Source organism: Meles meles, chromosome 5 (genome assembly GCF_922984935.1).
Source record: "Meles meles chromosome 5, mMelMel3.1 paternal haplotype, whole genome shotgun sequence".
Classification (NCBI taxonomy): domain Eukaryota; kingdom Metazoa; phylum Chordata; class Mammalia; order Carnivora; family Mustelidae; genus Meles; species Meles meles.
The window spans coordinates 25,283,850-25,308,314 of NC_060070.1; the positions used below are offsets into that span (position 1 = coordinate 25,283,850).

Below are 24,465 nucleotides of genomic sequence, written 5' to 3' on the forward strand. Positions count from 1 at the left end.
AGATCATGACCTGAGCCGAAGGCAGCGGCTTAATCCACTGAGCCACCCAGGCGCCCCTCATTATCTTTTTTTAATGAGCTTTTTTTGTAGCCCTAGTTATAGTCTTTGCTGATTCTTCTTTTCTTTTGTTTTTGTTTTTTTTTTTCTGATCTCTACCTTATCTGATACTAATATAACCACTCTAGCTTTCTTTTGATTAAAATTATGATATGGTATATCTTTTCCATCCTTGTACTGATTTTCTATTTAAAGTGAGCTTCTTATATGTAGCATTTATTTGGATTTTGCTCTTTAATTTAGTCTGACAATCTCTACCTTTTAATTTGTGTGTTTAGATCATTTACATTTGATGTGTTTATTTATATGGTTGAGTTTAAGCCTGCTATCTTATTATTTGTTTGCCATTTATCTCATTTGTTCTTTCTTCCCTTTTCCTCTTTTTCTGCCTTCTCTTACATTATTTTTCACAATGCCATTTTGCCTCCTTCTTGTTAACTACAACTCTTTGCTGCATTTTTAGTGGTTACTCTTGAGTTTATAATATATATCTTTAACTTACCACAGTCATGTTTCAAGTGATAGAATACCATTACTTACAGGGTAGGAAGCTTACAAAAGGTTATTTCTACTTCTTCCCTCTCAGGCTTTGTGTTATTCTCATGTATATAAACTTCCATATACATTATAAATCTCGCAATACAATGTTACTATGTTTGTTTTAAACATTTGATTATATTTTAAAGGGACTTAAATCTTTTTAAGTCATTTGTATTTATCCCCATGGTTAATATCTTCAGTGTTTTTCATTTCTTTCTGTCAGTCATCCAAATTCCAATGTAGTATTATTTTCCTCCTTCTCAAAAGATTTCTTTCAACATTGCTTATAATATAGGTCTCCTGGTGATTAATTCTTCCAGCTTTTGTGTCTGAAAAAAAAATCTTTATTTTGACCTTGTTTTTAAGATATGTTCACTGGGGGCGCCTGGGTGGCTCAGTGGGTTAAGCCGCTGCCTTCGGCTCAGGTCATGATCTCGGGGTCCTCGGATCGAGTCCCGCGTTGGGCTCTCTGCTCAGCAGGGAGCCTGCTTCCCTCTCTCTCTCTCTGCCTGCCTCTCTATCTACTTGTGGTCTCTGTCTGTCAAATAAATAAATAAAAAAGCTTTAAAAAAAAAAAAAAGATATGTTCACTGGATATAAAATTCAAGATTGACAATTTTTTTTCTTTCAGCGTTTTAAAGATGTTGCTTCATTGTCTTCTCACATTGGTTCCAACAAGAAAATTGCTGCTGTCCTTATTTGCGTTCCTCTGTGCGTAATGTGTCCAAATTTTCTCACACTGTTTCTGATTTTCTCTTAGCCACTGGCTTGGAGCACTTGAATTATGATGTGCCTTGGTGTCCTGTTTTTCATGTTTCTTGTGCTTGGGGTTCATTAGGCCTCTTAGATCTGTGAGTTTATTGTTTTTGTCAAATATGGGTTATTATTTCTTCAAATATATTTTCTGTCCTCCTCTCTCCTTCTCACAGGGACTCAAATTACTTATGTAATAGGTTGTTTAGTGTTATTCCAGAGCCGGCTGATGCTGTATTTTTTTTTTTCAGTGTTTTTCTCTTTGCATTTCATTTTGGATAATTTCTATTGGTGTGTGTTCAAGTTCACCAATATATATCTTCTATGTTCCTATTTAATATGCTCAATGTCTCTTCTAGCTACTAGACCATATGGATCACAGTTATGAGAACTATTTAATATCCCTGTCTACTGAGTCTATCATCTATGTCATTTCTGAGTTGATTTCAATTGACTGATTTTTCTCATTATAAATTATTTTCCTGCCCCCCCCCTTTCTAAAGATTTTATTTATTTATTTGACAGGGAAAGAGCACAAGCAGGTAAAACAGCAGACAGAAGGAAAAGGAGAAGCATGCTCCCCACTAAGCAGAGAGCCCAACTTGAGGCTCAATCCCAGGACCCTGGGATCATGACCTGAGCCAAAGGCAGACACTCAACCAACTGAGCCACACAGGCACCCCTGCATCCTTGGCTAGTTTCGATTGGATGCTAGACACTGTGATTTTAATGTTGGATTCCAAATATTTTTGTATCTCTGTAAATATTCTTGACTATTCTTCTAGAATTCAGCTAAGTTACTGGAAAAAGTTTGATCCTTTCAGGTCTTACTCTTAAGTTTTGTTAGGCAGGACCAGAATAGCATTTGGCCCAAGGCTAATTTTCCCCACCTCTAAGGTAAACCCCTTCTGAGTACTCTACTGATACCCTATGAATTATGAAGTTTTCCACTCTGACTTGTGGGGACAGGAGCTATTCCCAGCCTTATGTGAGCTCTAGGGATTGTTCCCTCTCTAGTTTCTGAATGATTCTTTCCTCAGACTTTAATAGTGTTGCTGCACCCATGCATTGTTAATACTCAGCTGGAGACTTCAGGGAAACTCTCTGTACATCTCCAGAGCTCTCTGTGCAACTCTCCTATCTTGAGAACTCTGCCCTATACAAACTAGCCTGTACTTCAAATCCCTTTGGGCTCTCTAGACACACTGAGCCATCTCCTCAGCTCAAGGAGACTGACTGTCAGGCTCTACTGTGACGTGGCATTCTCTCTAGGCAATTAGCAGGAACAATTATAAGACTCATTTATTTCCCATTTCTTAGCGATCATGGTCATTTGTTGCCCGACTTCAAATGTATTAAAGCTCTTGTTTCGGGGCGCCTGGGTGGCTCAGTGGTTTAAGCCGCTGCCTTCGGCTCAGGTCATGATCTCGGGGTCCTGGGATCGAGTCCCACATCGGGCTCTCTGCTCAGCAGGGAGCCTGCTTCCCTCTCACTCTCTCTGCCTGCCTCTCTGCCTACTTGTGATCTCTGTCTGTCAAGTAAATAAATAAAATCTTTAAAAAAAAAAAAAAAAAAAGCTCTTGTTTCATGTATTTTGTCCAATGTTTTAATGGTTTCAGGTGGAGGAGTAATTCCAGTCTGCTACTCCATATTGGTGGCAGGGCCAGTCCTCGTGACTTTATTTTTTTATTTGTGTTGTAATGACTTTTTTAAAAATAACAAATATAGGGGCACCTGGGTGGCTCAGTCATTAAACGTCTGCCCTTGGCTCAGGTCATGATCCCAGGGTCCTGGGATCGAGCCCCATGTCGGGCTTCCTGCTGTGCAGACCCTACTTCTCTCTCTCCCACTCCCCCTGCCTGTGTTCCCTCTCTCACTGTGTCTCTTTCTGTCAAATAAATAAAATCTTAATTATATGTGTGTGTGTGTGTGTGTGTGTGTGTGTGTGTGTATAATTTTCTTCCTATAAATTTTGTGATGCCTTTATATTGCTGGTACCCTTCATGCTTACTTTAGTGTGTCTATTGCCATGTGTACTTCAGCCATGAGAATTAGAAATCAAAAGTGGCTCCAATATTTCACACCTGGTTTACTGGGGAAAAATTATGATAGATTTGATATAACAGAGGCTTGGTTATGAGAGAAGTAGATGCTTTTAGATGAATCAGATTAATGTTGAGCTGTTGGCAGACTCTCCACATAGAAGAGTCAAGAGCTCCAGAGAGGTAATGTGGGAATTCCTCTGTGGACTTAAAGGTAGATGAGTTTGGGTAGACAAAGAAACAAAAAGTTTAGGAAAATAAAAGTAGAATGGAGAATATGGAAAGGAAGTTGAAATTGTAGTCAGACCTACCACGATATGCTTTAAGTAGACTTTGAATTTGACATGGTTTCTTTCTGACTAAGACTGAAAGAGAAATATGTTGTGTTCTGAATTTGTCATTATTTGATGATTAATTCTATAGATAATTTTTGTATAGAAATGTTTTCCTGAAATTAAACAAATAGGGATATATGTGGTAGGCCCATTGATGAATATGATTAATAAGAGCTTCTTCATAGGGGCACATGGGTGGATCAGTCAGTTAGATGGCTGCCTTCAGCTCAGTTCATGATCGCAGGGTTCTGGGATTGAGCCCTGTGTTGGGCTCCCTGCTCTGTGGGGAGTCTGCTTCTCCTTCTCCCCTGCTTGTGCATGCTCTCTCTCTCTCAGATAAATAAATAAAATATTTTTTTTTAAATACCTTCATCATAAAATTGCAAACAGCCAGGATGCCTGGGTGGCCCAGTCTGTTAAGTGTCTACCTCTCGGTTTTTGCTGAGGTCATGATGTCAGGGTCGTATGACTGAGCCCCATGTCAGGCTCCCCACTCAGCAGGGAGTCTCCATAAGATGCTCTCTCCCCTCCGTCTGCCCCTACCCCCACTCACCGGTACTCTGTCATGCCCTCACACCCTTTCTCTCAAATAAATAAATAAAACTTTTTTAAAAAATTGCAAACACCCAGTTCTCCCAACACCTACTCAGAAATCAGAGGATGTGTAATAATTGATATCTTGGTGAAGATACTTCTTTTTGATGGAAACTGAGAGAGTATAATTCTATCTCCTGATACTTCAGCATAATAAAGAGATTGAATTTGGGAAACCTAGACAGTGTTTCACAATTGGTTTTTGGTTGAATTGTTTGTTTATTTTTAAGATTTTATTTATTTATTTATTTGATAGAGATTACAAGGAGGCAGAGAGGCAGACAGAGAGAGAGGAGGAAGCGGGTTCCCCACTGAGCAGAGAGCCCGACGCGGGGCTCGATCCCAGGACCCTGAGACCATGACCTGAGCCGAAGGCAGAGGCTTCAACCTACTGAGCCACTGAGGCGCCCCGGTTGAATTGTTTTTATCATGAATCCTGTATAAGCCATAGAGCTCGATTAGGCAGTTTTGATAAAGTGCTTATTAGTAAACTTGACTTGCTGCTGTGTGCACAACAGCAGCACACTGAGTACTACTGGATTATTCAGAAAAAAACTATAACCAAAACACAGACCTGCCCTCAAAGACCTGATGATACATGTAGCTTAGAGGAAAGACATGCCCGTAAAACCACTGGGGAGCAATCTACCCATAAGACCACATGGAAAATGTTACGGCACAGGATAAAAATATGCAGGAGAAAGGCCAGCATTAAGAGTTCACACTATTTCAGGGGAGCTTCCTAGAGGAGGTAATTTTCTTTCAAGTTGAGCCTTAGAAGTTATAGTAGAAAGAAACTCAAAGTTGTTGGGGTTTGTAGGCATCAGGAAGCTGGCTGTGAGCGTTGGCATTGTGTATTCATTATTTAACGTACCTTTTAAGCATCTGCTGCGGCAGACACTAGCGATACAAGTGCTCAGTGAATAGGACAGCTTTGCCCTCAGGGAGCTTACATCTTAGTGGAGAGGCCAACTCTAAACAATCATATACACAAGTGACCAAGAGAAATAACTGATAGGTATAATTGTATGCAAAGAACGAAATAAGGAGACATGACAGTAAGGGATTGAGGGAGTTCCTCTAGACTGGATGTCCATAGACGTCCTCTCTGAGGAAATAACTTTCAAGCTGAGATCTGAATGACGAGAAGCAGCTAACTGTGTAAAAAAAAGAACAGAGGGAAAAGCATTCCAGGAAGAGGAAACAACTCAGGAAAAGACCTGAAGGACGAATCAGCTTAATGTATCCACAGAACAGAAGGAAGGCCTACCCAGCTGGCACACAGGGGACGAATAGTAGAGTGGTTGGAGGTAAGCGCCAAGAGACAGACCAGTAGTACGAAAACACATATGACACCAACATACGGGTGCCTTGGATGCAGGCACAACTCAAACCGAGAAACTTACTTTGTTTTAGGGTTACCCAAGTATTATTCTAGGCCTGCTCATTCTACAAATTTTATTGAGTACCTATTATGTACCAGCATCTGTGCTTGGACACATCAGGTACGTGGGTGTTGAGAACTAAGGTGGAGACAGAGTTGTAGTTGCAGCTACAGCAAAGGGGCCTTGCTAGGAAAGGTTATCATTTTCAAAGGGATCCATGAGTGGGGTGATGGGTGAGCCCAATGAGGGTACTAAGAAGGGCACGGATTGCATGGAGCACTGGGTGTTACACACAAACAATGAATCATGGAACACTACATCAAAAACCAATCATGTACTGTATGATGACTAACATAACATAATTTAAAAAGAGAGAAAGAGAAAAATCCAAACTCGGAAAAATAAATACACTGGTAAAATTAAAAAAAAAAAATCCATGAGTCAAAGAGATCTTGAACATTTGTATTGGGGAGTTTGGATTTAAAATAAAGAGGAATGCACCATAGGATCTTATATAATGAGAAGAGCTGTGATGAAGATTATTGTAGAAGCTGTGAATAGGATCGAATGAAGCCAAAGAAATTGAAAGTGGAGAGGCCAGCTGGAAGAGCCTTGAAATAACATGGGTCTGAAGCGACAGACAAGACTGTTGGCAGTGGAAGCCCATGTGGGGCAAGGGCCCAGGAGTTCAGCAGGTATTCTCTCTCGCAACTTACTAAGTGATTGACAATTTATGTCTCTTGCTTTCTTACTGTCTTGCTGTGTGTTTTGTGGAATTGAGTCGACATTCGTCATGTTTTAACCTGTTCTTTATGTAGCACAGCCTTTTGTTTTAATGCCTAGTACCCTCTAAATAGCATTTTCCCATGAAATGGACTGTGTTGCACAAAAATATGTTTTAAAAGTAATAGACAATGATTAGAAATGCAGGGTACTCATACAGGTTGGTTGCAGGCTCTTTATCTGCAGATGATAGTCTTTTGTTGAGAGGCCCCCAAGCTGAAGCCACCCAGCTGAGCCATTCCAGAATTCTGAACCAAAGGAATTGTGAAATGTAATACATGTTTGCATGTCCCTTGCCGTTTGACTACAGTCTTTACTCACTGTGGGCAGGGTGTACTTGCATGCCCTTGACCTCTGCATGCAACCATTTGACTTGCTTTGCCAACAGGAGGCTCTCTTGGGCTTCTGCGATCACTGTGAAAACCTGTTCTAGCTAGACTTCTGGAACAAGAAAAATGAGAAGCACTTGGAAACAGAGCCCCTCCAGCCAACCCAGAAACATGCAGGGAGAAGCAGAACCACTAGTCTAGGTTAGCTGAATCTAGCTGACACACAGACACGTGCATGTGATGACTGTTTGGAAGCCACTAAGTTTGGAGTAGCTTTAGCAAAAGTAAATTGGAGTCAGAGAGAGTCAGACCATCCACGGGGACCTGGAGGTCCAGGCCAAGCCCATCATGAGGATTCTGATCAGAGCGGTTGACTAGAGGCTTCAGCCTGAGGACCCAAGTGCTGCCTTCCAGGGCTCGGAACTACTCAGTAACTGGACTGTCAGTCCTCCTCCAGCTCAAGAGAGCAGAGGATTGGTACTTGGCATTTCAGGCAGGCCATGTCAGGGCTGTTCGTGAAGCATCTACAATGGGATGGGGTTTTTTTGTGCTTTTCTTAAAGTTTTTATAGGTTAGTAATCCTCATGAAAAATCTGCACAGTTAACCCAGGTCAAGTCACTGCAGAATCGGCTCCTTCTTGCCAGCACTCCTTCTTTGGCCCTTGTGTTCCCCCTGACTCTCTTCAGTCTGACCTCGTATTCCTTTCACTGTTTTCATGAGGCCTTTCTCAAAGAGGCCGCATCACGCTAGACTGTATTGGGGTCCACGAATCGCAAGTCACACTAAAGCCACTTGTCTTGCCACCACCAGAATGAGCTTTGAATCCAAGTACAAAGATGACGTCCAGTGTGGTCTTGTACCTTTTAGCAAGTTTTTCCTCCATTTCTGTTGTACTTACTGTTGCCTTCCTAGGATGCATGGTAAGCGGTGACCATTTGTTTCCACTGAAGGAGGGTAGATGGTCATGAACTTCTTCGTGGTGATAGTTAACCATGTTGCTCATGATGGCAGTCCTCCTCAGGTGGCCAGACAGGAACACGGTGTTTCTTACAGAGACGTTATTGTGCAGTGTGCAAACAGAAGCACAAAACAATGTGGGAAGTTCTGGGTTTTGCACACTCTTCCCATAAACATGGATGAAGGTGGGCAAAGGAGGTTAACTAAAGAATCAGTGAGTTGAGTTCCAAGAAACTAATTAACCTTTTCAAAGTGGAAGAGAGTTTGTATTGGAAGTTTTCTTTTGTAGATTAGAAATAAGAAGACTTCATTTTCCTTTTTTTGGAATTAAAAATATCCTGTGTGTGTGTGTGTGTGTGTGCACGTGCGTATGTGCATATGTATGTAAAAACTATCTTCAAAAGAAAACATGTATTTTAAGAGATTTAGAAGTGAAACAGTGAGTGCTGTATAAAAGCATTAAGATACTCTGGGGTATATTTCACTGGTACATTTACTCACAACCTGTCCCTCACATTGCACCCAAGGCATGTATTAACGAGCTAATAAAACATGCCATGTCATGTTTTACTGTTTGCTGGGCATCTGTTCAAGCTTATATCACTCCCATATCCAAGACTTTGAAGATGCTAGTGGTGGTGATAATAAATACCTATAATTTTACTAACATCCTTTTTTCATAAAGTAGACACAGTCTTAAATCATTCATTGCAAATAAAAATGTTGAGTTTATTCACATTTAAAGGCTACTGAGAGTGGTTTAAAATTATTTTTTATTATGAGATGTATCACTCATACAAGGGTATATACAGCAGATACATACAGTTTAAAGAATAATAATAAAGGTGCCCACCACATTTAAGCAATAGTACTGTATCTATTTTTTTTTTAAAGATTTTATTTACTGGGGCGCCTGGGTGGCTCAGTGGATTAAGCCGCTGCCTTCGGCTCAGGTCATGATCTCAGGGTCCTGGGATCGAGCCCCGCATCAGGCTCTGCTCCGCAGGGACCCTGCTTCCTCCTCTCTCTCTCTGCCTGCCTCTCTGCCTCCTTGTGGTCTCTCTGTGTCAAATAAATAAATAAAATCTTTAAAAAAATGTTTAAAAAAAAAAGATTTTATTTACTTATTTGACAGAGAGAGAGATCACAAGTAGACAGGGAGGCAGAGAGAGAGAGAGAGAGGGAAACAGACTCCCCACTGAGCAGAAAGCCTGATGCGGGGCTCGATCCCAGGATCCTGAGACCATGACCTGAGCCGAAGGCAGGGGCTTAACCCACTGAGCCACCCAGGCGCCCCTGTATCTATTTTTTTAATCCACAAAATGATTTTATTTAATAGCAAATGTATTGTGAAGTAAACATATTGGAATCAAATGTAGGAGTATGAGGTTAGTTAGATAGAGGTGAAAAGTGAAAGTTGACACATACCGAGAAGGCAAAAAGTCATTGGTGACTGAGACAGCTTAGTACATATAATGGTCCTTTCAATTAAGTAGACCCTCAAGTTTAGAGTAGGTCTTGTTGGTGAATGTTTTTATTTGTTCAGTGTTTAAATTGAATTTGTACACCATTTAGAGGTACTCCAGGTCACTTACTGATGCTATCACAGCAAAACATCTTAAGAGGCAGTTTATTTGCCTGAGAGATCAAACATGACTATTAAGCATGTAAATTGTTTAACAGAATACCATTCTGATCACAGGACAAGAATAGACCTCTCAGAAAATGAAGCCCAAGTCTTCAATTACCAGCTGTCTGTATGCCAGTGAGTCTCAATTTATGTCCCCATCCCAGACCACTCCTGAGCTCTGGAGCTAAATATTTTGCTGCTTATTCAATATTTCTTCTTGGAGCTCTTACAGGCATGTCAGACTCAGTACACATAAGACCAGATAGATGATCTTTCCCTCCAAACCCACTCCATTCTTCTCTGTCTTCGCAAAGAACACTACTGTTTATCCAGATTCTCGGGTCAAAAGCAGAGCCGTCATCCTTTATACGTCTGCCCCTCACCAGGCTTACCCCCGTGGCTGCCTCACTCCATCTTCTGTATCATCCCCTTGGCCAGCCCCATAACCGGAAGGGAGCAGAGAAATCAGTTGCTCTCCTGAGCACTCTTAAAAAAATAGAGTGTGGGGGGGCACCTGGGTGGCTCAGTGGGTAAAGCCTCTGCCTTCGGCTCAGGTCATGATCCCAGGGTTCTGGGATCGAGCCCCACATCGGGCTCTCTGCTCCTCGGGGAGCCTGCTTCCTCCTCTCTCTCTGCCTGCCTCTCTGCCTAGTTGTGATTTCTCTCTGTCAAATAAATAAAAAAAAATTAAAAAAAAAAATAGAGTGTGGGGGCGCCTGGGTGGCTCAGTGGATTAAAGCCTCTGCCTTCCGCTCCGGTCATGATCCCAGGGTCCTGGGATCGAGCCCCACATCGGGCTCTCTGCTCAGCGGGGAGCCTGCTTCCTCCTCTATCTCTCTCTGCCTGCCTCTCTGCCTACTTGTGATCTCTGTCTGTCAAATAAATAAATAAAAGCTTTAAAAAAAATAGTGTGGTGGTTTAAAAAAAAATAAAATAAGAAGTCACAATTTTTTTTTTAATTTTCCTCCCATGATCTGCTATCAAGTAGTAAGGATCTGTGTCCCTTCCCCTTGAATCTCAGTGCACTTGTGAGAATGTCAGCCAATAAAGTACTAGAGAGATGACACTACACGACTTCTTGGGCTCGGTCATAAAAAGGTCTCTTAGAATGCTTGCTGTCCTGAACACTTCTGCCTGGTCTCTCAGAACTCAAGCAGCTCAACCACCTTGCTGGGAGAAGTCACTTGACTTGCCCACAGGGAGGCGCTCCTGTCCTCAGTTCCCCCACGGGCCTCACGGAGGTATGGGTAGATAAGCTGTGTGGAAGTGGCTATCTGGTAACCCGGAAGTGTTGGAAGTGGCTATCTGGTAACCCGGCTGTCCCAGCCCCTAGTCGGTAGATCATCCCCAGCTTTTCTAGTCTTCCTAACCGAGGCCCTAAGAATCCCGTGGCAGAGCCCAGCCATCTTCTCTGTTCCCTTTTCAAATCCCTGTCCCACAGAATCTGTGAGCATCATAACATGGTTGTGGTGTTTATGCCATTAAGGTGTAGGGTGGTTTGTTATGCAGAAATAGATTGTCAGGGGCGCCTGGGTGGCTCAGTTGGTTAAGCGACGGCCTTCAGCTCAGGTCATGATCCTGGAATCCTGGGATCCAGTCCCGCATCAGCCTCCCTCCTTGGCAAGGAGTCTGCTTCTCCCTCTGGTCAGAGGTCCCTCTTCTCATGCTCTCTCTCTCTCAAATAAATAAAATCTTTTAAAAAGAAATAGATTGTCAGAATATAGATCTTTCCAACATATTTTAAGGCATTAGGTTAGCATGATGGTCATGAAGACTGTGCTGAAAGATACTGGGAGGAACAGAGTAAATATGCTTTCCGAACATCCATGATCGAATCCTAACATTTATGCAGAAGGTGCTTCTGTTAGCTTGGATTGCCACAATAAAATACCACTGATTGGGTGGCTTACACAACAAAAAAAAAATTTTTTTTCACAGTTCTGGAGGCTAGAAGTCTGACATGCAGGTTCTGGGCAATTCGGGGGATCAGGGAGAGTTAACATGACAGCTCCATGATATCAAGGTTTTCTGTCTCTGCTTGTCTCTTTCTTGCCTCTGCCTTCTGGTGTCCTCTTTATTATCAGGCTGTTGTTGGCAGTTTGGCTGCAGTAGTCCTGGGTATGTCTCAACAAGATGGAGCAACATCCCAAGGAAACAGTTGCTAGTTTCACCTGGGTCTCTTTCTAGGAGCCTCCTGGGTAGACTTCCCTCCTGTCTCATTTGCTAGAATTAGACCACACTCCGATCCCTAAAGTAAATCATTGGCAACTATCCTATGAAACGGAGTGGGGGGCGGGGGTGGTCTGTGCAAGATGACCTCCAAAGGCCAAGTGAGCTGTAAGACCAAAGAAAAAGGCAGACTGGTTCAGTTAGGTGAAAAATGGTTTATCAGGGGGACTTAGGGACAGAAGCGAATCTTTGGCAGCAGCAAGGCTGCAACCCCACCTCCCTTAGAATCTATTTTTATAGCCAAGAGGCTGGGAACACATTCTAGGGAGCCACCAAGAGGACAGTGTTTAGGTGTGTGCCCCTGTCCTATCTCCTGGACAGGTCAAGGGCGTCATGCCCTGAGGGTATACATAAGGGTGTGGTTACATAAAAGGAAAGAATGTGGGAGGGGATGGTTCAGGTCCCAGAACCATCATCATGGTAGATTTGTCCCAGATGGTATTAGTCTGGTTTATACATCAGAGCTGTGAGGACCTGAACAAAATGAGGTCTTGTTAGTAAGGAGGGAGAGTGGATCCTAGGTGGGCAGCGTCTTGTCCACAGTAGGTAGCTATCTTGTTTTCACTTTTTGAGCAGCTCGTCTTGTTCTTGACTCTCAGTCTCCATTAGCTACCCCTTTCCTGTGATCTGCTCACCTGGAATGTAACACTTTACCCCTTAATGGATCTTCCCATTGTTGCCCCCCCAATCTAAATGGCCTCCGGAGCAACCCATCTAAATTGCACATGTAATCATACATTTCCCTGCTGAAAACAGTTTCCCGGCATATAAATGATAAGAATCCAAACCTCTGGACCTCTTACCTATCTGACTAGTCTCTTCTTTCCTCACCTACCCCTCCCACTGTATGCTTCAGCAGTGCGGGACTAATATGATGCCCCAAGTCATCCTCTGCCTTACCTTCCAGGCTAATTCCAGTTTATTATTCAGAACCTAATTCAGCTCCAACAGTCCCCCACCAGTCTTCTTTAACTCTTCCTTTTTTTTTTTTTTTTTAAGATTTTATTTACTTATTTGACACACAGAGATACAGTGAGAGAGAGAATATAAGCAGGGGCAGTGGGAAAGGGAGAAGCAGACTCCCCACTGAGCAGGGAGCCCGATGCGGGGCTCTCTCCGGACCCTGGGATCATGACCTGAGCCGAAGGCAGACACTAAATGACTGAGCCACCTAGATGCCCCTGCCTTCCTTAACAGAAGTATTCACTCCCTTCTCTGTACTATAAGCATCGCTCTCTTTTCACATTCCAAACTACTTTCTGTGTACTGAAATCGAACTTCTGCTGAACTTCTAACCATCAAGAAGTAATGCCTGATTTTTAAATCCACAGTGCTTGGCATATAGTAAGCACGCAGAAAAATCAGCCCCCTATGTCTGCTGCACATACCTATGGTATCCTGAGCAGCACCAACACTTTGCATTTCAGAACAGACCACATTTGCTCTTGGTGCTGTCCAGTCTGCTCATCTCAAAGAATTAGTCAGTATTCCCTACTGCCCCTACTGCGCAACCCATCCGAAAACTATCTGCTGCCCTCTAGCTGTTCAGAGCTGCCCCCTTCCCAAGGATACCACCTGCTAAAACGGTCTTCCCTTCTCCATCCTGACCCCTTTCCAGTTTGGTCATTCCTACACATCTCAGCAAGATCTGACTAGTGCAGAAGGCAGGAAGGGACTGGCTTGCTCAAAACCAAGTCGTCCCTGGTAACACTTCTCTCTAATTTGTGAGTGACGTTTTAATAGCCTTATAGTGTAGAAGCATTTTTTAAAAGATTTTTTTATTTATTTACTTGAGGGAGAAAGAGGGAACAAGAGAAAGAGTACACGCAGGGGAGAGAGGGAGAAACAGGCTCCCCGCTGAGCAGGGAGCCGGACGTGGGGCTCTTCCCAGGACTCCAGGACCATGACCTGACCCAAAGGCAGATGCTTGACTGACTGAGCCACCCAGATGCCCCTCTAGAGGCATTTTTTTTTTAAAAAACAGTATTTAGTTAGGGACGCTTGGGTGATCCAGTCGGTTAAGCATCTGCCTTTGGCTCAGGTCATGATCCCAGAGTCCTGGGATCGAGTCCCACATCAGGCTCCCTGCTCCACAGGGACCCTCCTTTTCCCTCTGCCTGCTGTTCCCCTTGCTTGTGCTCTCACACTCTCTCACTCTCTCTCTCTCTGGCAAATAAATAAATAAAATCTTTTTTTAAAAAACAATAAAACAATGCTAGTTATACATGTGAATCAGATTTTACCAATTTCTCTCCCATGATTTACAAAGATACAAAGTTTCCAGATACCTACTTCACTGTCTCCCATGTGCTTGGATTATAAATCAGAGCAAATTATTTTACCCTATTAGATGATTCTGTTAAAAGTATTTTTTTTTCCTCCGTAGGGATTCCTAAAAAAATACCTGTGATGTCTGCTATTCCTAATCTCATTACTCATCCTAGACTGTTGGATTTATTTGATATAATTAAAAGACTTAATTTACAGGTTGAAAATGGTTTTTTTTTTTTAAAGATTTTATTTATTTATTTGACAGAGAGTGATATCACAAGTAGGCAGAGAGGCAGGCAGAGAGAGAGGAGGAAGCAGGCTCCCTGCTGAGCAGAGAGCCCCATGTGGGGCTCGATCCCAGGACTCTGGGATCATGACCCGAGCCGAAGGCAGAGGCTTTAACCCACTGAGCCACCCAGGCGCCCCTGAAAATGGTTTTTTGATACATAGATAAAACATGTCATTCATTCTTAAATACAACCTACTTTTCCAAGTACAAAAGATTTTTCATATATATTTTTTTTAATATTTTATTTATTTGACAGAGAGAAATCACATCTAGGCAGAGAGGCAGGCAGAGAGAGAGGAGGAAGCAGGCTCTCCGCGGAGCAGAGAGCCCGATGCGGGGCTCGATCCCAGGACCCTGGGATCATGACCCAAGCCGAAGGCAGAGGCCTTAACCCACTGAGCCACCCAGGCGCCCCGATTTTTCATATATTTCTGTTATGTATTAAGAATCCAATAGAATCTAATTGCTATTTGTCTGAGACTCGTCTCTGTCATGTACTAGTGTCTGATTTTGGTCAAAATATAGTCTTCAAACTTCCTTAACTTTTAAATGGGAATAATGACAATTAAGATTTCTGAGAGCTAATTTAATAGTGAATGTGAAAATGCCATCACATAGCTCGTTCCCAGGAAGTACTAGACTTCATTCTCCCCCTTGCTTCCTTCTTATCCCTAAATTTAGAGAGTCTTTATTGAGAATTTCCTGAACTTAATTTTTTATTAAATAAGGCTAGTAAACTGTTTTAGATCTTGTTTAACTTCTCAAAATAGCTAAAAATAGCAACTCAAAGCGAACATTTAAAATGGTGAAATGGGGCATTAGAGAGATCAGATCTCTCACCAGAGCCAAATTTATGCTGCATTTATAAAGATAATGGCTCTGAGCGTGTATCAGAAGTAGGAAATATGAAAACAGAGGCTATTTGCATCCTTTCTTTAAAGTGCTTTTAACTCAACAGATAGCCAGTTCCTTAATCACCCAAACTCTTCTTTTCTGATAGTATGAAAGGTAGAAGTTTGACTTGGCAAGTTCTAGATGGGGCTTTGTCATCTTCCTACATCAGTTACTTTGCTTTTGTTCTGCAGCGGTGGACCAGACCTTTAATCTGACAAGCCACTTTATAAACACACTTCGGTCTCCTGTGAATACTTATATACAATGTATTACTTTCATGTAACTCAAAGTACGTGTCCCCAGACAATTCAGTTAGCAGAACAGTATATTATATTTGAGCAAAACCACCAGCGCCACTGTCTCAGGCCAACATCGTCTTGCAGGCTTCAGTGTGTGTGTGTGTGTGTTATTTGAACCAGCCTTACTTGAGCAAAAAGGTCACGTGACAGTGGATGAGAGACTTGCGTTTTTTAAATCAACGTTCTTCCGTCTGACAGTCATTCGATAGGCATATGGGTATATATTACCTTTATGGAAAAAAGGAAATCCCATCAAAAGTAAATATTCATTCACGGTGTCTTCCTTTTATAGATGATAAATCTTCGGTAAAAACTACACATATGTAAGTCGATGCTATAAGAATATCTAAATCTCATTTACTCTGACTACATTCATTCATTTCACACCAATTCTGTATCTCTGATGTGTGAAGATACTGATTTGAATGTGGTTATCAAACCAGTTTCTTGGTATTTTATAATTGTACATTCCTTTTTCCTTTGTAATACAGCCTGCTCCCATAATACATACATGGCAAGCTGATGGGAATGAATGGAGGGACCTGGTTTCATTTGTAACCAAGTTCACAATATGTAATAATTTAATGTTCGGAGAATAAATGTTCTGATTAACTTAGAAACAAAATTATTAACTTACACTCTTATTAACTTATACGAATAGATTTCTAGGGACTATAAATTAATTGTTTTCTTGGTTATCTGAATTTTCTAATTTTTTTTCAGTGATCGTGTATCACTTCTGTAATTTAAGATATAGAAATAATGAATAATAAAACATCTTAGTCACAATAAGGAAAATGTAATGAACCAAACTGAATCTTTGATTGGAAACCCTGCAAAAATTATTCTGAAACAGAATCATATTGCTTTAACTATATGTTTATGTAGATATATTTATACATGCCGTCCTTGGACTGTGAGCTGCTTGAGGACAGACCGTTCATCTTCATATCTATATTGTTTGGCAGAGAACCTGACCCATCAGAGAACCTAAGTAAAGCTTGTATGAATAAATGAGGATGGTATACAAGCCACAAAAAAGTTAATTGAGAGTCATAGAAATTGGTGAAATGACAATTTAAGCATTTAAGACCAAGAAATGTAGAATATTACTCATTTATTTTTCTCTTTTTTAACTTTATTGAGCTATATTTTACATACCATAAAATCAACCCATTTCAAGCATAAAATTCAACAATTTTTAGAAACCGTATCCAGTTGTACAGCAATCACCATAAATCAGTTTTAGAACATTTTCACACACACCCTCATAAGGTCCCTCATGCCCATTTACAGTTTCCACCCCCAGACTAGGCAACCGCTAATCTACATTTCACATAAATGAAGTCATACAATATGTGACCTTTTGTGCCTTTTTCACTTAGTTTAATGTTTCTGAGATTCATCCAGTGCAGGGCGTGTGTGTGTGTGTGTAGTTCCTTCTCTTTTATTGCCGACTAGCATTTGTTGTATGAATAGAGCTACTCATTAGCTTGAAAAAAATTTAAGGAGTGTGTAAATTCTTAAGAAATGCAACAGGTAAACATAATTCTATTCATTTAGCAAACATTTGTTGAAGATTAAAGATGGCCTAAATGATTAAAAATATACAAAGATGCCTAACACAAGGTCCACCGTAGTCAAGAAAAGACAGATAAGCAATCGTGCAAGTCAGAAAGAATGCAATGCTGGGCGCCTGGATGGCTCAGTGGGTTAAGCCTCTACTTCGGCTCAGGTCATGATATCAGGGTCCTGGGATCGAGCCCCTCGTCCGGCTCTCTGCTCAGCAGGGAGCCTGCTTCCCCCTCACTCTCTGCCTGCCTCTCTGTCTACTTGTGATCTCTGTCTGTCAAATAAATAAATAAAATCTTAGAAAGAAAGAAAGAAAGAATGCAATGCTATGTTGTGATATAAGTAACATTGGTTTAGAGAGGAAAGTGTTTGTGGGAGTATTTGAGAATGCTTCTCAAAGAAGTCATGTTTGAACCGGATGTGTTCAATGTAATAGGAAGGGGATGGGAGGAGATGATCATCTTTTTTGAAGGGAATAATATTTTTAAATTCACACAAGTGTGAAAGTACATATTTTATTCAAGAAACAGCAAATTGTTCTGTGTTGCTGGAAAGCAGCCTTCAAAGGACTATTTTGGGTAGGAGATGGGGCTTGGAGTATTGCTTGGTACGAAAAAGGAGTGCCTTCAATGGTATGCTACAGTTTTCCTTGAAGCTGTGAGTGCTAGGAAGGTGTTCTAGGAGAATTATTTCAGTTCTTTATTATTTCCAAGTTAGGGATGACAGAGGAAGGTGGAAATGAGAGAAAGAGAAAGGTATCAAAAGAAAGGTAAAGGTTCAGCAAGTATTTATTGCACATGTAATGACTAGAGGGCAAAACAGAAAAAGTCCTTGCTTTTGTGCAGCCAGCATTCTAGCGGAGAGGATAGGCAATAACCCATTAAACCAGTAACTATATGAGGAGTCTAGTAGAACCACAGAAAAGAGGTTTAAAGCAGAGTAAGGAAGTGATAAGGGAGGGTGGGAGACTATTAAAGATGAGTTGAAATTTGAGCAGAGACCCCAAAGTGATGAGGAACTGAACCCTATAAACATCTGGGCAGAGTACGTGACAGAGAAGGGCAAGTTCAGAGGCCCCAGAAGAGCCTGCCTGGAGAAACAGCACAAAGGCCAGTGTGGTCTGTGTGGCTTAAGTTGTAAAAGGATCGCCCTTGCAGCTGGGTGAACACTAGACTGTAAACTTGTATGTGTTTCATTTCACATGTGTGTGGGCTTAGAGGTACGATTAATTCCTGGAAGTGGGATTGCTGGGTCACAGGGCAAATGCATTTGTCATTTTCATGGCTACATGGTGCAGTTGCCACCCAGTCCCTCCCCTCCACGAGCTGTGCTTGACAGGCCTGTTTCTCCAGAGCCTCACCAACACTCAGTAAAGCTCTGCAGAGGGGGCAATTTTTTCTAATGGTCAGAAGCCCCCAAATCAAGATGTTGACGAGGTGCCTTTCTTTCTGGAGGCCCTAGGAGAGATCCATTTCCTTGCTTTTTCTAATTTCTGCCTTCATTCCTCTGCTTATGGCCCCAGCCTCCATCTTCCGATTCAGCAACATGGCATCTTCCAGTCTCCCTCTCCCTCTCCTTCCCCCTTCCCCTCCCCCCCCTTCCCCTCTCCCCTTCTGTCATCACATCACCTGATTCAGACCCTGCTGCTTTCCTCCCAAAGGATCCTTGTGATTACCATAGGCCCACCCAGTTAATCTGGGATGATCCCTCCATCTCAGCATCCTGAATTCAGCCACATCTGCAGAAAGCCTTCGGCCATGTTAAGGTGACATTCAGGGATAGAAGGGTGCAGGGGGCACAGACTTTATTAGCCTAGCACAGGGAGAGTTCCCATTTGTCTGTGATAGGAAATGGAAATACTTTTCCTCATCGTCCTTTGTCTTCTCACATTGCCTATGGTTTTGTGGTTGGTTGCTTTGCTTTTGTCTTTGGCATTTGGAGTAAATACAGATCAATCTGTTATTTTTTTTTCTAGGTAGGTATTCAGTTGTACCAGCACCATTGACAAAGTCCAACTTTTCCCTAAAATGTAATAAATTCTTATATATAGTTTGATTTCTGGACTATTTTCTTCAGTTGTCTTTCTGTCTAAAAAGTACACTTTTTTTTTAATTACTAAGGTTTTATAGTGTAATACATGGTATCTTTAAAGTTATAATGCCTAATAGGGCTCAGCATCTTTTGCTGTCCCCATCCACCCCTCCTCTCTCTCCCCCAACCCCACACACACTGTTCTTCTTGTTCATGGTTTTCCTACCTACTTTTATTACGTTTGTTTGTTCTGTGTGAACTTTAGAATCAGCTTGTCTGGTTTCAGGGCAGGAGAAAGGTCCTTTTAGTTTAATTGGGGTAAACTTTATGAGGTTGGACTGTACTGTCTTTTTTTTTTTTTTTAAGATTTTATTTATTTATTTGTTAGAGAGAGAGAACACTAGCAAGGGGAGTGGTGGGCAGAGCAGGCAGAGGGAGGAGCAGGCGTCCGGTGGGGCCAGGAGCCCCATGTGGGGCTCAACCCCAGGACTCTGGGATGATGACCTGAGCCAAAGGCAGACGCTTAACTAACTGAGCCACCCAAGCATCCCTGGACTATAGTGTCTCTAAATATGATATATTTTTATATTCATTCAACTTACTTGTGTTCCCTCACAAGTATTTTAACGTTTTTCTTCATATCAGTTTTTCACCTAAGTTTATTGCCAGCTTTTTATTCTTTCTTTTCATAGATATAATAAAAGACCCTATTTATAATGCTTTCTGGTTATTTTTTATGCATGAAAGCTATGGTTAATACATTTGTTATATTAATAACATATTATATTCGTTTTGTATGCCTCTACTTTATTGAATTATCTTCTTACTGTAGTTTTTAGTTGAGTCTCTTGGTTTTTCCCAATATGCAGTCATACTGTATTCGAGTAGTAAGAGTTAAAATCTTCCTAATACATCCTTTTCTTGCCTCTTCCATTACATTGTTAAACAATAGTGATGTGCTTTTTTCTTATTCCTAACTTTAGTAAGCCTCATGTTTCTTTATAAAATATTTGCTGACGTTAGGGCTGACACACAGACACACATGCACACACACGTCATATTAAAGAAATATACATCTGTTCCCCCCCCAAAAAATAGGAGTTGAATTTTGTCAAATGCTTATTTAGTATATATATGGAGAGATAATATGGTTTCTATCTTTTATTAATATGGTTTGTTAATTCACACGTTTCAAAATACATTCTCAAATATGTAAAATTAAATATGTTATTATTCATGCCTAATGTTTTATAAAACTCTTATGCACTGTTTTTCCCTTGGGTGGCCTTTTTTATTATTACAGAATGTTATTTTGCACACTTTTAACTGTTGCCATAAGTGAAACTTTCTCTTGTTTAAAAGCATAATTTGATCTGACCAATGGACTGAAAGTGCCTTCCTTGTGGTGAAAGAAATAGACTAGATCTGAACTGACCTTTTCATTGTCCTCTTTTCTTATTATTTGTTAATTTTATCCTCAAAAAATGATGGAAGGATTATAGTATGGGTAGCAGGAAGAAAGTATTTGGGTTAGTTAATCCTTTTGGATGGGTTCTAGTTTGTTTGAAGGGTTCATCTTTATTGTCCTCCAGGAGCCCCCTGCCTAGAGCAGACTGGTCCAGTAGGGCAGCCTCTAACTCCTTGTACCCTCTGAGCACTTGAAATGTGGCTCGTGATGGGCTCTAAGTGTAAAATACACACTGATTTTGAAACAGTATAAAAAAATATAAAATATCTCAAGAACTTTATATTGATTGTATATTGAAATAATATTGTGGATATATTGGGATAGATAAAATATGTCATTAAGATTAATTTCACCTGGGGCACCTGGGTGGCTCAGTGGCTTAAAGCCTCTGCTTTCGGCTCAGGTCATGACCTCAGAGTCCTGGGATGGAGCCCTGCATCGGGCTCTCTGCTCAGCCGGGAGCCTGTTTCCTCCTCTCTCTCTGCCTGCCTCTCCGCCTACTTGTGATCTCTGTCTGTCAAATAAATAAATAAATAAATCTTTAAAAAAAAAAAAAGATTAATTTCACCTGTTTCTTTTCACTTTCTTAATGCAACTACTGGCAAGTTTTAAATTGCGTATGTGGCTTAGATTATATTTTTACTGTACATCCCTGGTTTAGAGGCAGTAGGTGTGTGTATACTTATAGATACTACAATGATTTTCATAAATTAAAAGATGAAATTAAATAAACTACACTTATATACTCCCATCTGTCCTTGTTTCTTCTTATGGGAATAAATTTGGTTGGATGATGGATCTAATCATACTCCATTATAACCGATTACCTCTGTGATTTTTTTATTGAACTTTCTAAGACAATGCAGTTTCTTCATTATGCCCTTGACATTTCCACATAAGTTAAAGGCAATAGTCTTCTTGCATTTTGGAATACCAGCACTCAAGAACTTATGCAAATATAGCAGGGAGTTAGTCTGGAGGTACAAGTTTCTAATTTTGCCTTCTCCTACAAATAAATTTTAATAGACGTGTCCTAGTTCAAAATAAAGTTTACTTCAGCATTGCTTTCATTTTCCCGCCATTACCCTAGAACAGCAGCTCCCGCCTCCTTAGTTCTCTTTAGGTAGCCCTGGGATTTAGCATCTTTTTAGTTCTGTCTTATTGCAATAGCCTGAGTGTCTTTTTTTTTTTTTTAGCCTGAGTGTTTTAAATAATACATTTCTTAACTCTTCTACTCGCCAAAATCCAAAACAATTAAATTACTCCTAAAGCATTTTTGTAAAATCCTGGCTTTGTTGCATTTTTTTAGGAAAATCATATCACAAAAGATATTGGAATATCGACTTGGAAGAAGCAGGCTTTTCTCTCCCATGGAGCCTTATTAGCAAAGAGCTGCCAAGCTGCCATGGAATTAGCAAAGCATGATGCTGACGTTCAGGATATGGCATTTCAGTATGGGAAGCACATGGCCATGAGTCATAAGGTATTTGCACATTTTCTCTTTTTTCAGTTCTTAAATAGCTAAAATGATACATAAGAAACTTCTTGCCATTTAATAAGCTGCTTTTATATCTCAAAAAAAAAAAAAGTTTATTGTGCGCTTAAAACCTATCAGCCATAGATGGTGATTGTTACATAATATAAACAGTATGATTGGTGAGTACTATGTAATTCTGATAGAAAGCTACAACTTTTAACTTTTATTTGTCATGTTTGTCTTTTCTTACTACCTGAAAGGGTTCTTGAGAGAACTCTTGCAAATTACTAAATAACACCTAATGTTGCCATTTACAGAATGAAAGAATATTTGCATTTTTGTTACGGTTCCCTTACGGTTTCATATGTGAAACAAATTATGGAAAGTTAATGAAATTTAGAAATATAGGGAGTAAAAGTGAAAGCTTTAATTCTAAAAATTGATTCTTTTGAATGGGCATAATGAAATATAAAAAGTATCAAGTTAGCTGTTACATTGCTGTCTCTGTATATGTGTAACTTAAAAATTCCATTTGATGTGTATTTCTTAAATGTTACGTAAATAGCTTTTAAGAGAGGAGAAAATACGTACATATGTTACATACACGTAAAATATCTCCAGATGAGTTTTTATATATTTTATTAAATCTTAGATTCATTTATTAAGCAGTTACATTTACTTAAATTTTATTTAAATTATTGCTTTTGACTTAAAAAGTAAAACAAAGTCTGCTGCCAAATAAAAAAGGAGATGTGTTAGGGAAAAATTATTTTAAAGAATTTTAAAGATTATTGTTAATCCTATGAACTGTTCTTTGGCTTTACTAAAGTTCATCTGAAAGCTATATTCCTTTAGCTTCATTTTTCACTGCATTAACTGGTATTTTCTGAAAGGACTAAAAGGTACTAGTGTGTGTGCATTTGAATGATTTAACTCTTTTAACTACTCCTCCTAGATAAATTCTGATCTCCAGCCTTTTATTAAAGAAAAGACCAGTGACTCCGTGGCTTTTAATCTAAACTCAGCTCCCGTAGTCTTACATCAGGAGTTTCTTGGAAGAGATTTGTGGATTAAGCAGATTGGAGAGGTAAAACAAAATTATTCCTATTTTAGGTATCAGTAGAGGAGTATTTAGTTGATTTTGGAACGTAATTGGTATTTCATGATGAGCGAAGCCATATAAGAGCATTTTCATGTAACAGGTAACATTCTTACTTTATAATCTGCATTTTTAAGAGACAAATGTTAGTTAAAAGTTAGGGATTGAAATACTGTTTTCTTATTATCTGGATTCTTAGAATACTGCAGCACAAAACCAGGGCCTGTGGTGGCTGCTAATTAATTCAGAGGTGTTTTTTTTTTCCTAAAGGCTTTCAAAAATTGGGCTATGGTAATAGCACCACCCTTTAACTGACGGCAATTTCCCATCTGCAGACTCTAGCACAAGCTGCAGAATTCCAGAAGCTCCGTCTGTCAGCTCATTGGGTTATTTTAAAACAAACTTGGACCCTGAATACTCCAATTCTGAGGTATTATCAAAGAAAAAAAAAGTATATTAAAGTCAGAGGGGAAAAGGGCCTTAAATTGGGTGAATTTCCTACTTTTCTTGTAGGAGAAAAGGTGTAAAAGATGAGAGGGAATTTTTTTTTTTAATTTTCTTTTAATCCAGAAACTCTAGAATCACAAAGTATTGCCCTTTTACCCAGAACTTCATGGAATTTACTTAGCTTTGTGGTTCTAATCGATTGGGTTAATGTGAGACTAGACTTAGGGAACTAGGCACAGCTGAGGGCAGGGATAGCAGCTATACTTCAAGCAAAACAGCCTACATGATATCTGCATTTGGAACAATAAGATTTTCCCTGTCCTAACCCCCTTCCCTTATTGGCTCTCAACATGCCATGAGCCAGCTTAAAATTCCTCATATTTACCTGGTAGAGAATGGGGAAACTGTCAAGCCCAGGAGAAAGGACCTACGGACCTGGGTGCTTGGGGCTCCCTTGTGCCATATCCCTGACCAGCCCTCCTACGGGGAGGTCCACCAGTTGTCAAGCCTCAGAGTACCCAAGTGCACAGAATATCCAATTGAAATGGAGTAGGTAATAGAGGACCTCTGGGCATTTGAGAAAAGCCTGTGCCATGAGAGAATGAGTCAAAAGCAAACTGATGGAAAGGGAGCTTGGAGAAAACAGACCATGCAAAGAAAGAAAGACGTTCAAAATATATATATAATATATATTATATATATTATATGTATAAAATATATATAAAATATATAATGTATAATCGATCTACTCAATGAGAAAAGACATTAAGTTCATGAAATAAGAACAGATGATACATAAAAAGGGACAATCCAAGAACAAGAAATGAGAATCATTAGATACAAAAATATGAAAGCAGAATTTTTTTAAATCAGGAGCGTAGAAGATACAAATGAGAATATTTTCCAGAAAGTTGAATAAGAAGGTCAGCAAAAGAGATAAGAAAATTAGAGAACCAATTCAACAGATCCTAGATTTATTAGGG

The 24,465-nt window shown here is 40.3% G+C and overlaps 1 protein-coding gene across 2 annotated transcripts in view; it reads left to right on the top strand.

The window, feature by feature from the left end:
• Positions 1 to 24,465, top strand: part of PDSS2 (decaprenyl diphosphate synthase subunit 2) — a 254,692-nt gene that overhangs the window by 186,069 nt on the left and 44,158 nt on the right. For both annotated transcript variants that reach the window (XM_046006024.1, XM_046006026.1), the window contains 2 exons: positions 21,769 to 21,942; positions 22,892 to 23,023. In XM_046006024.1, coding sequence (XP_045861980.1) covers positions 21,769 to 21,942; positions 22,892 to 23,023 — 306 coding nt within the window. The remainder of the gene's footprint in view (positions 1 to 21,768; positions 21,943 to 22,891; positions 23,024 to 24,465) is intronic.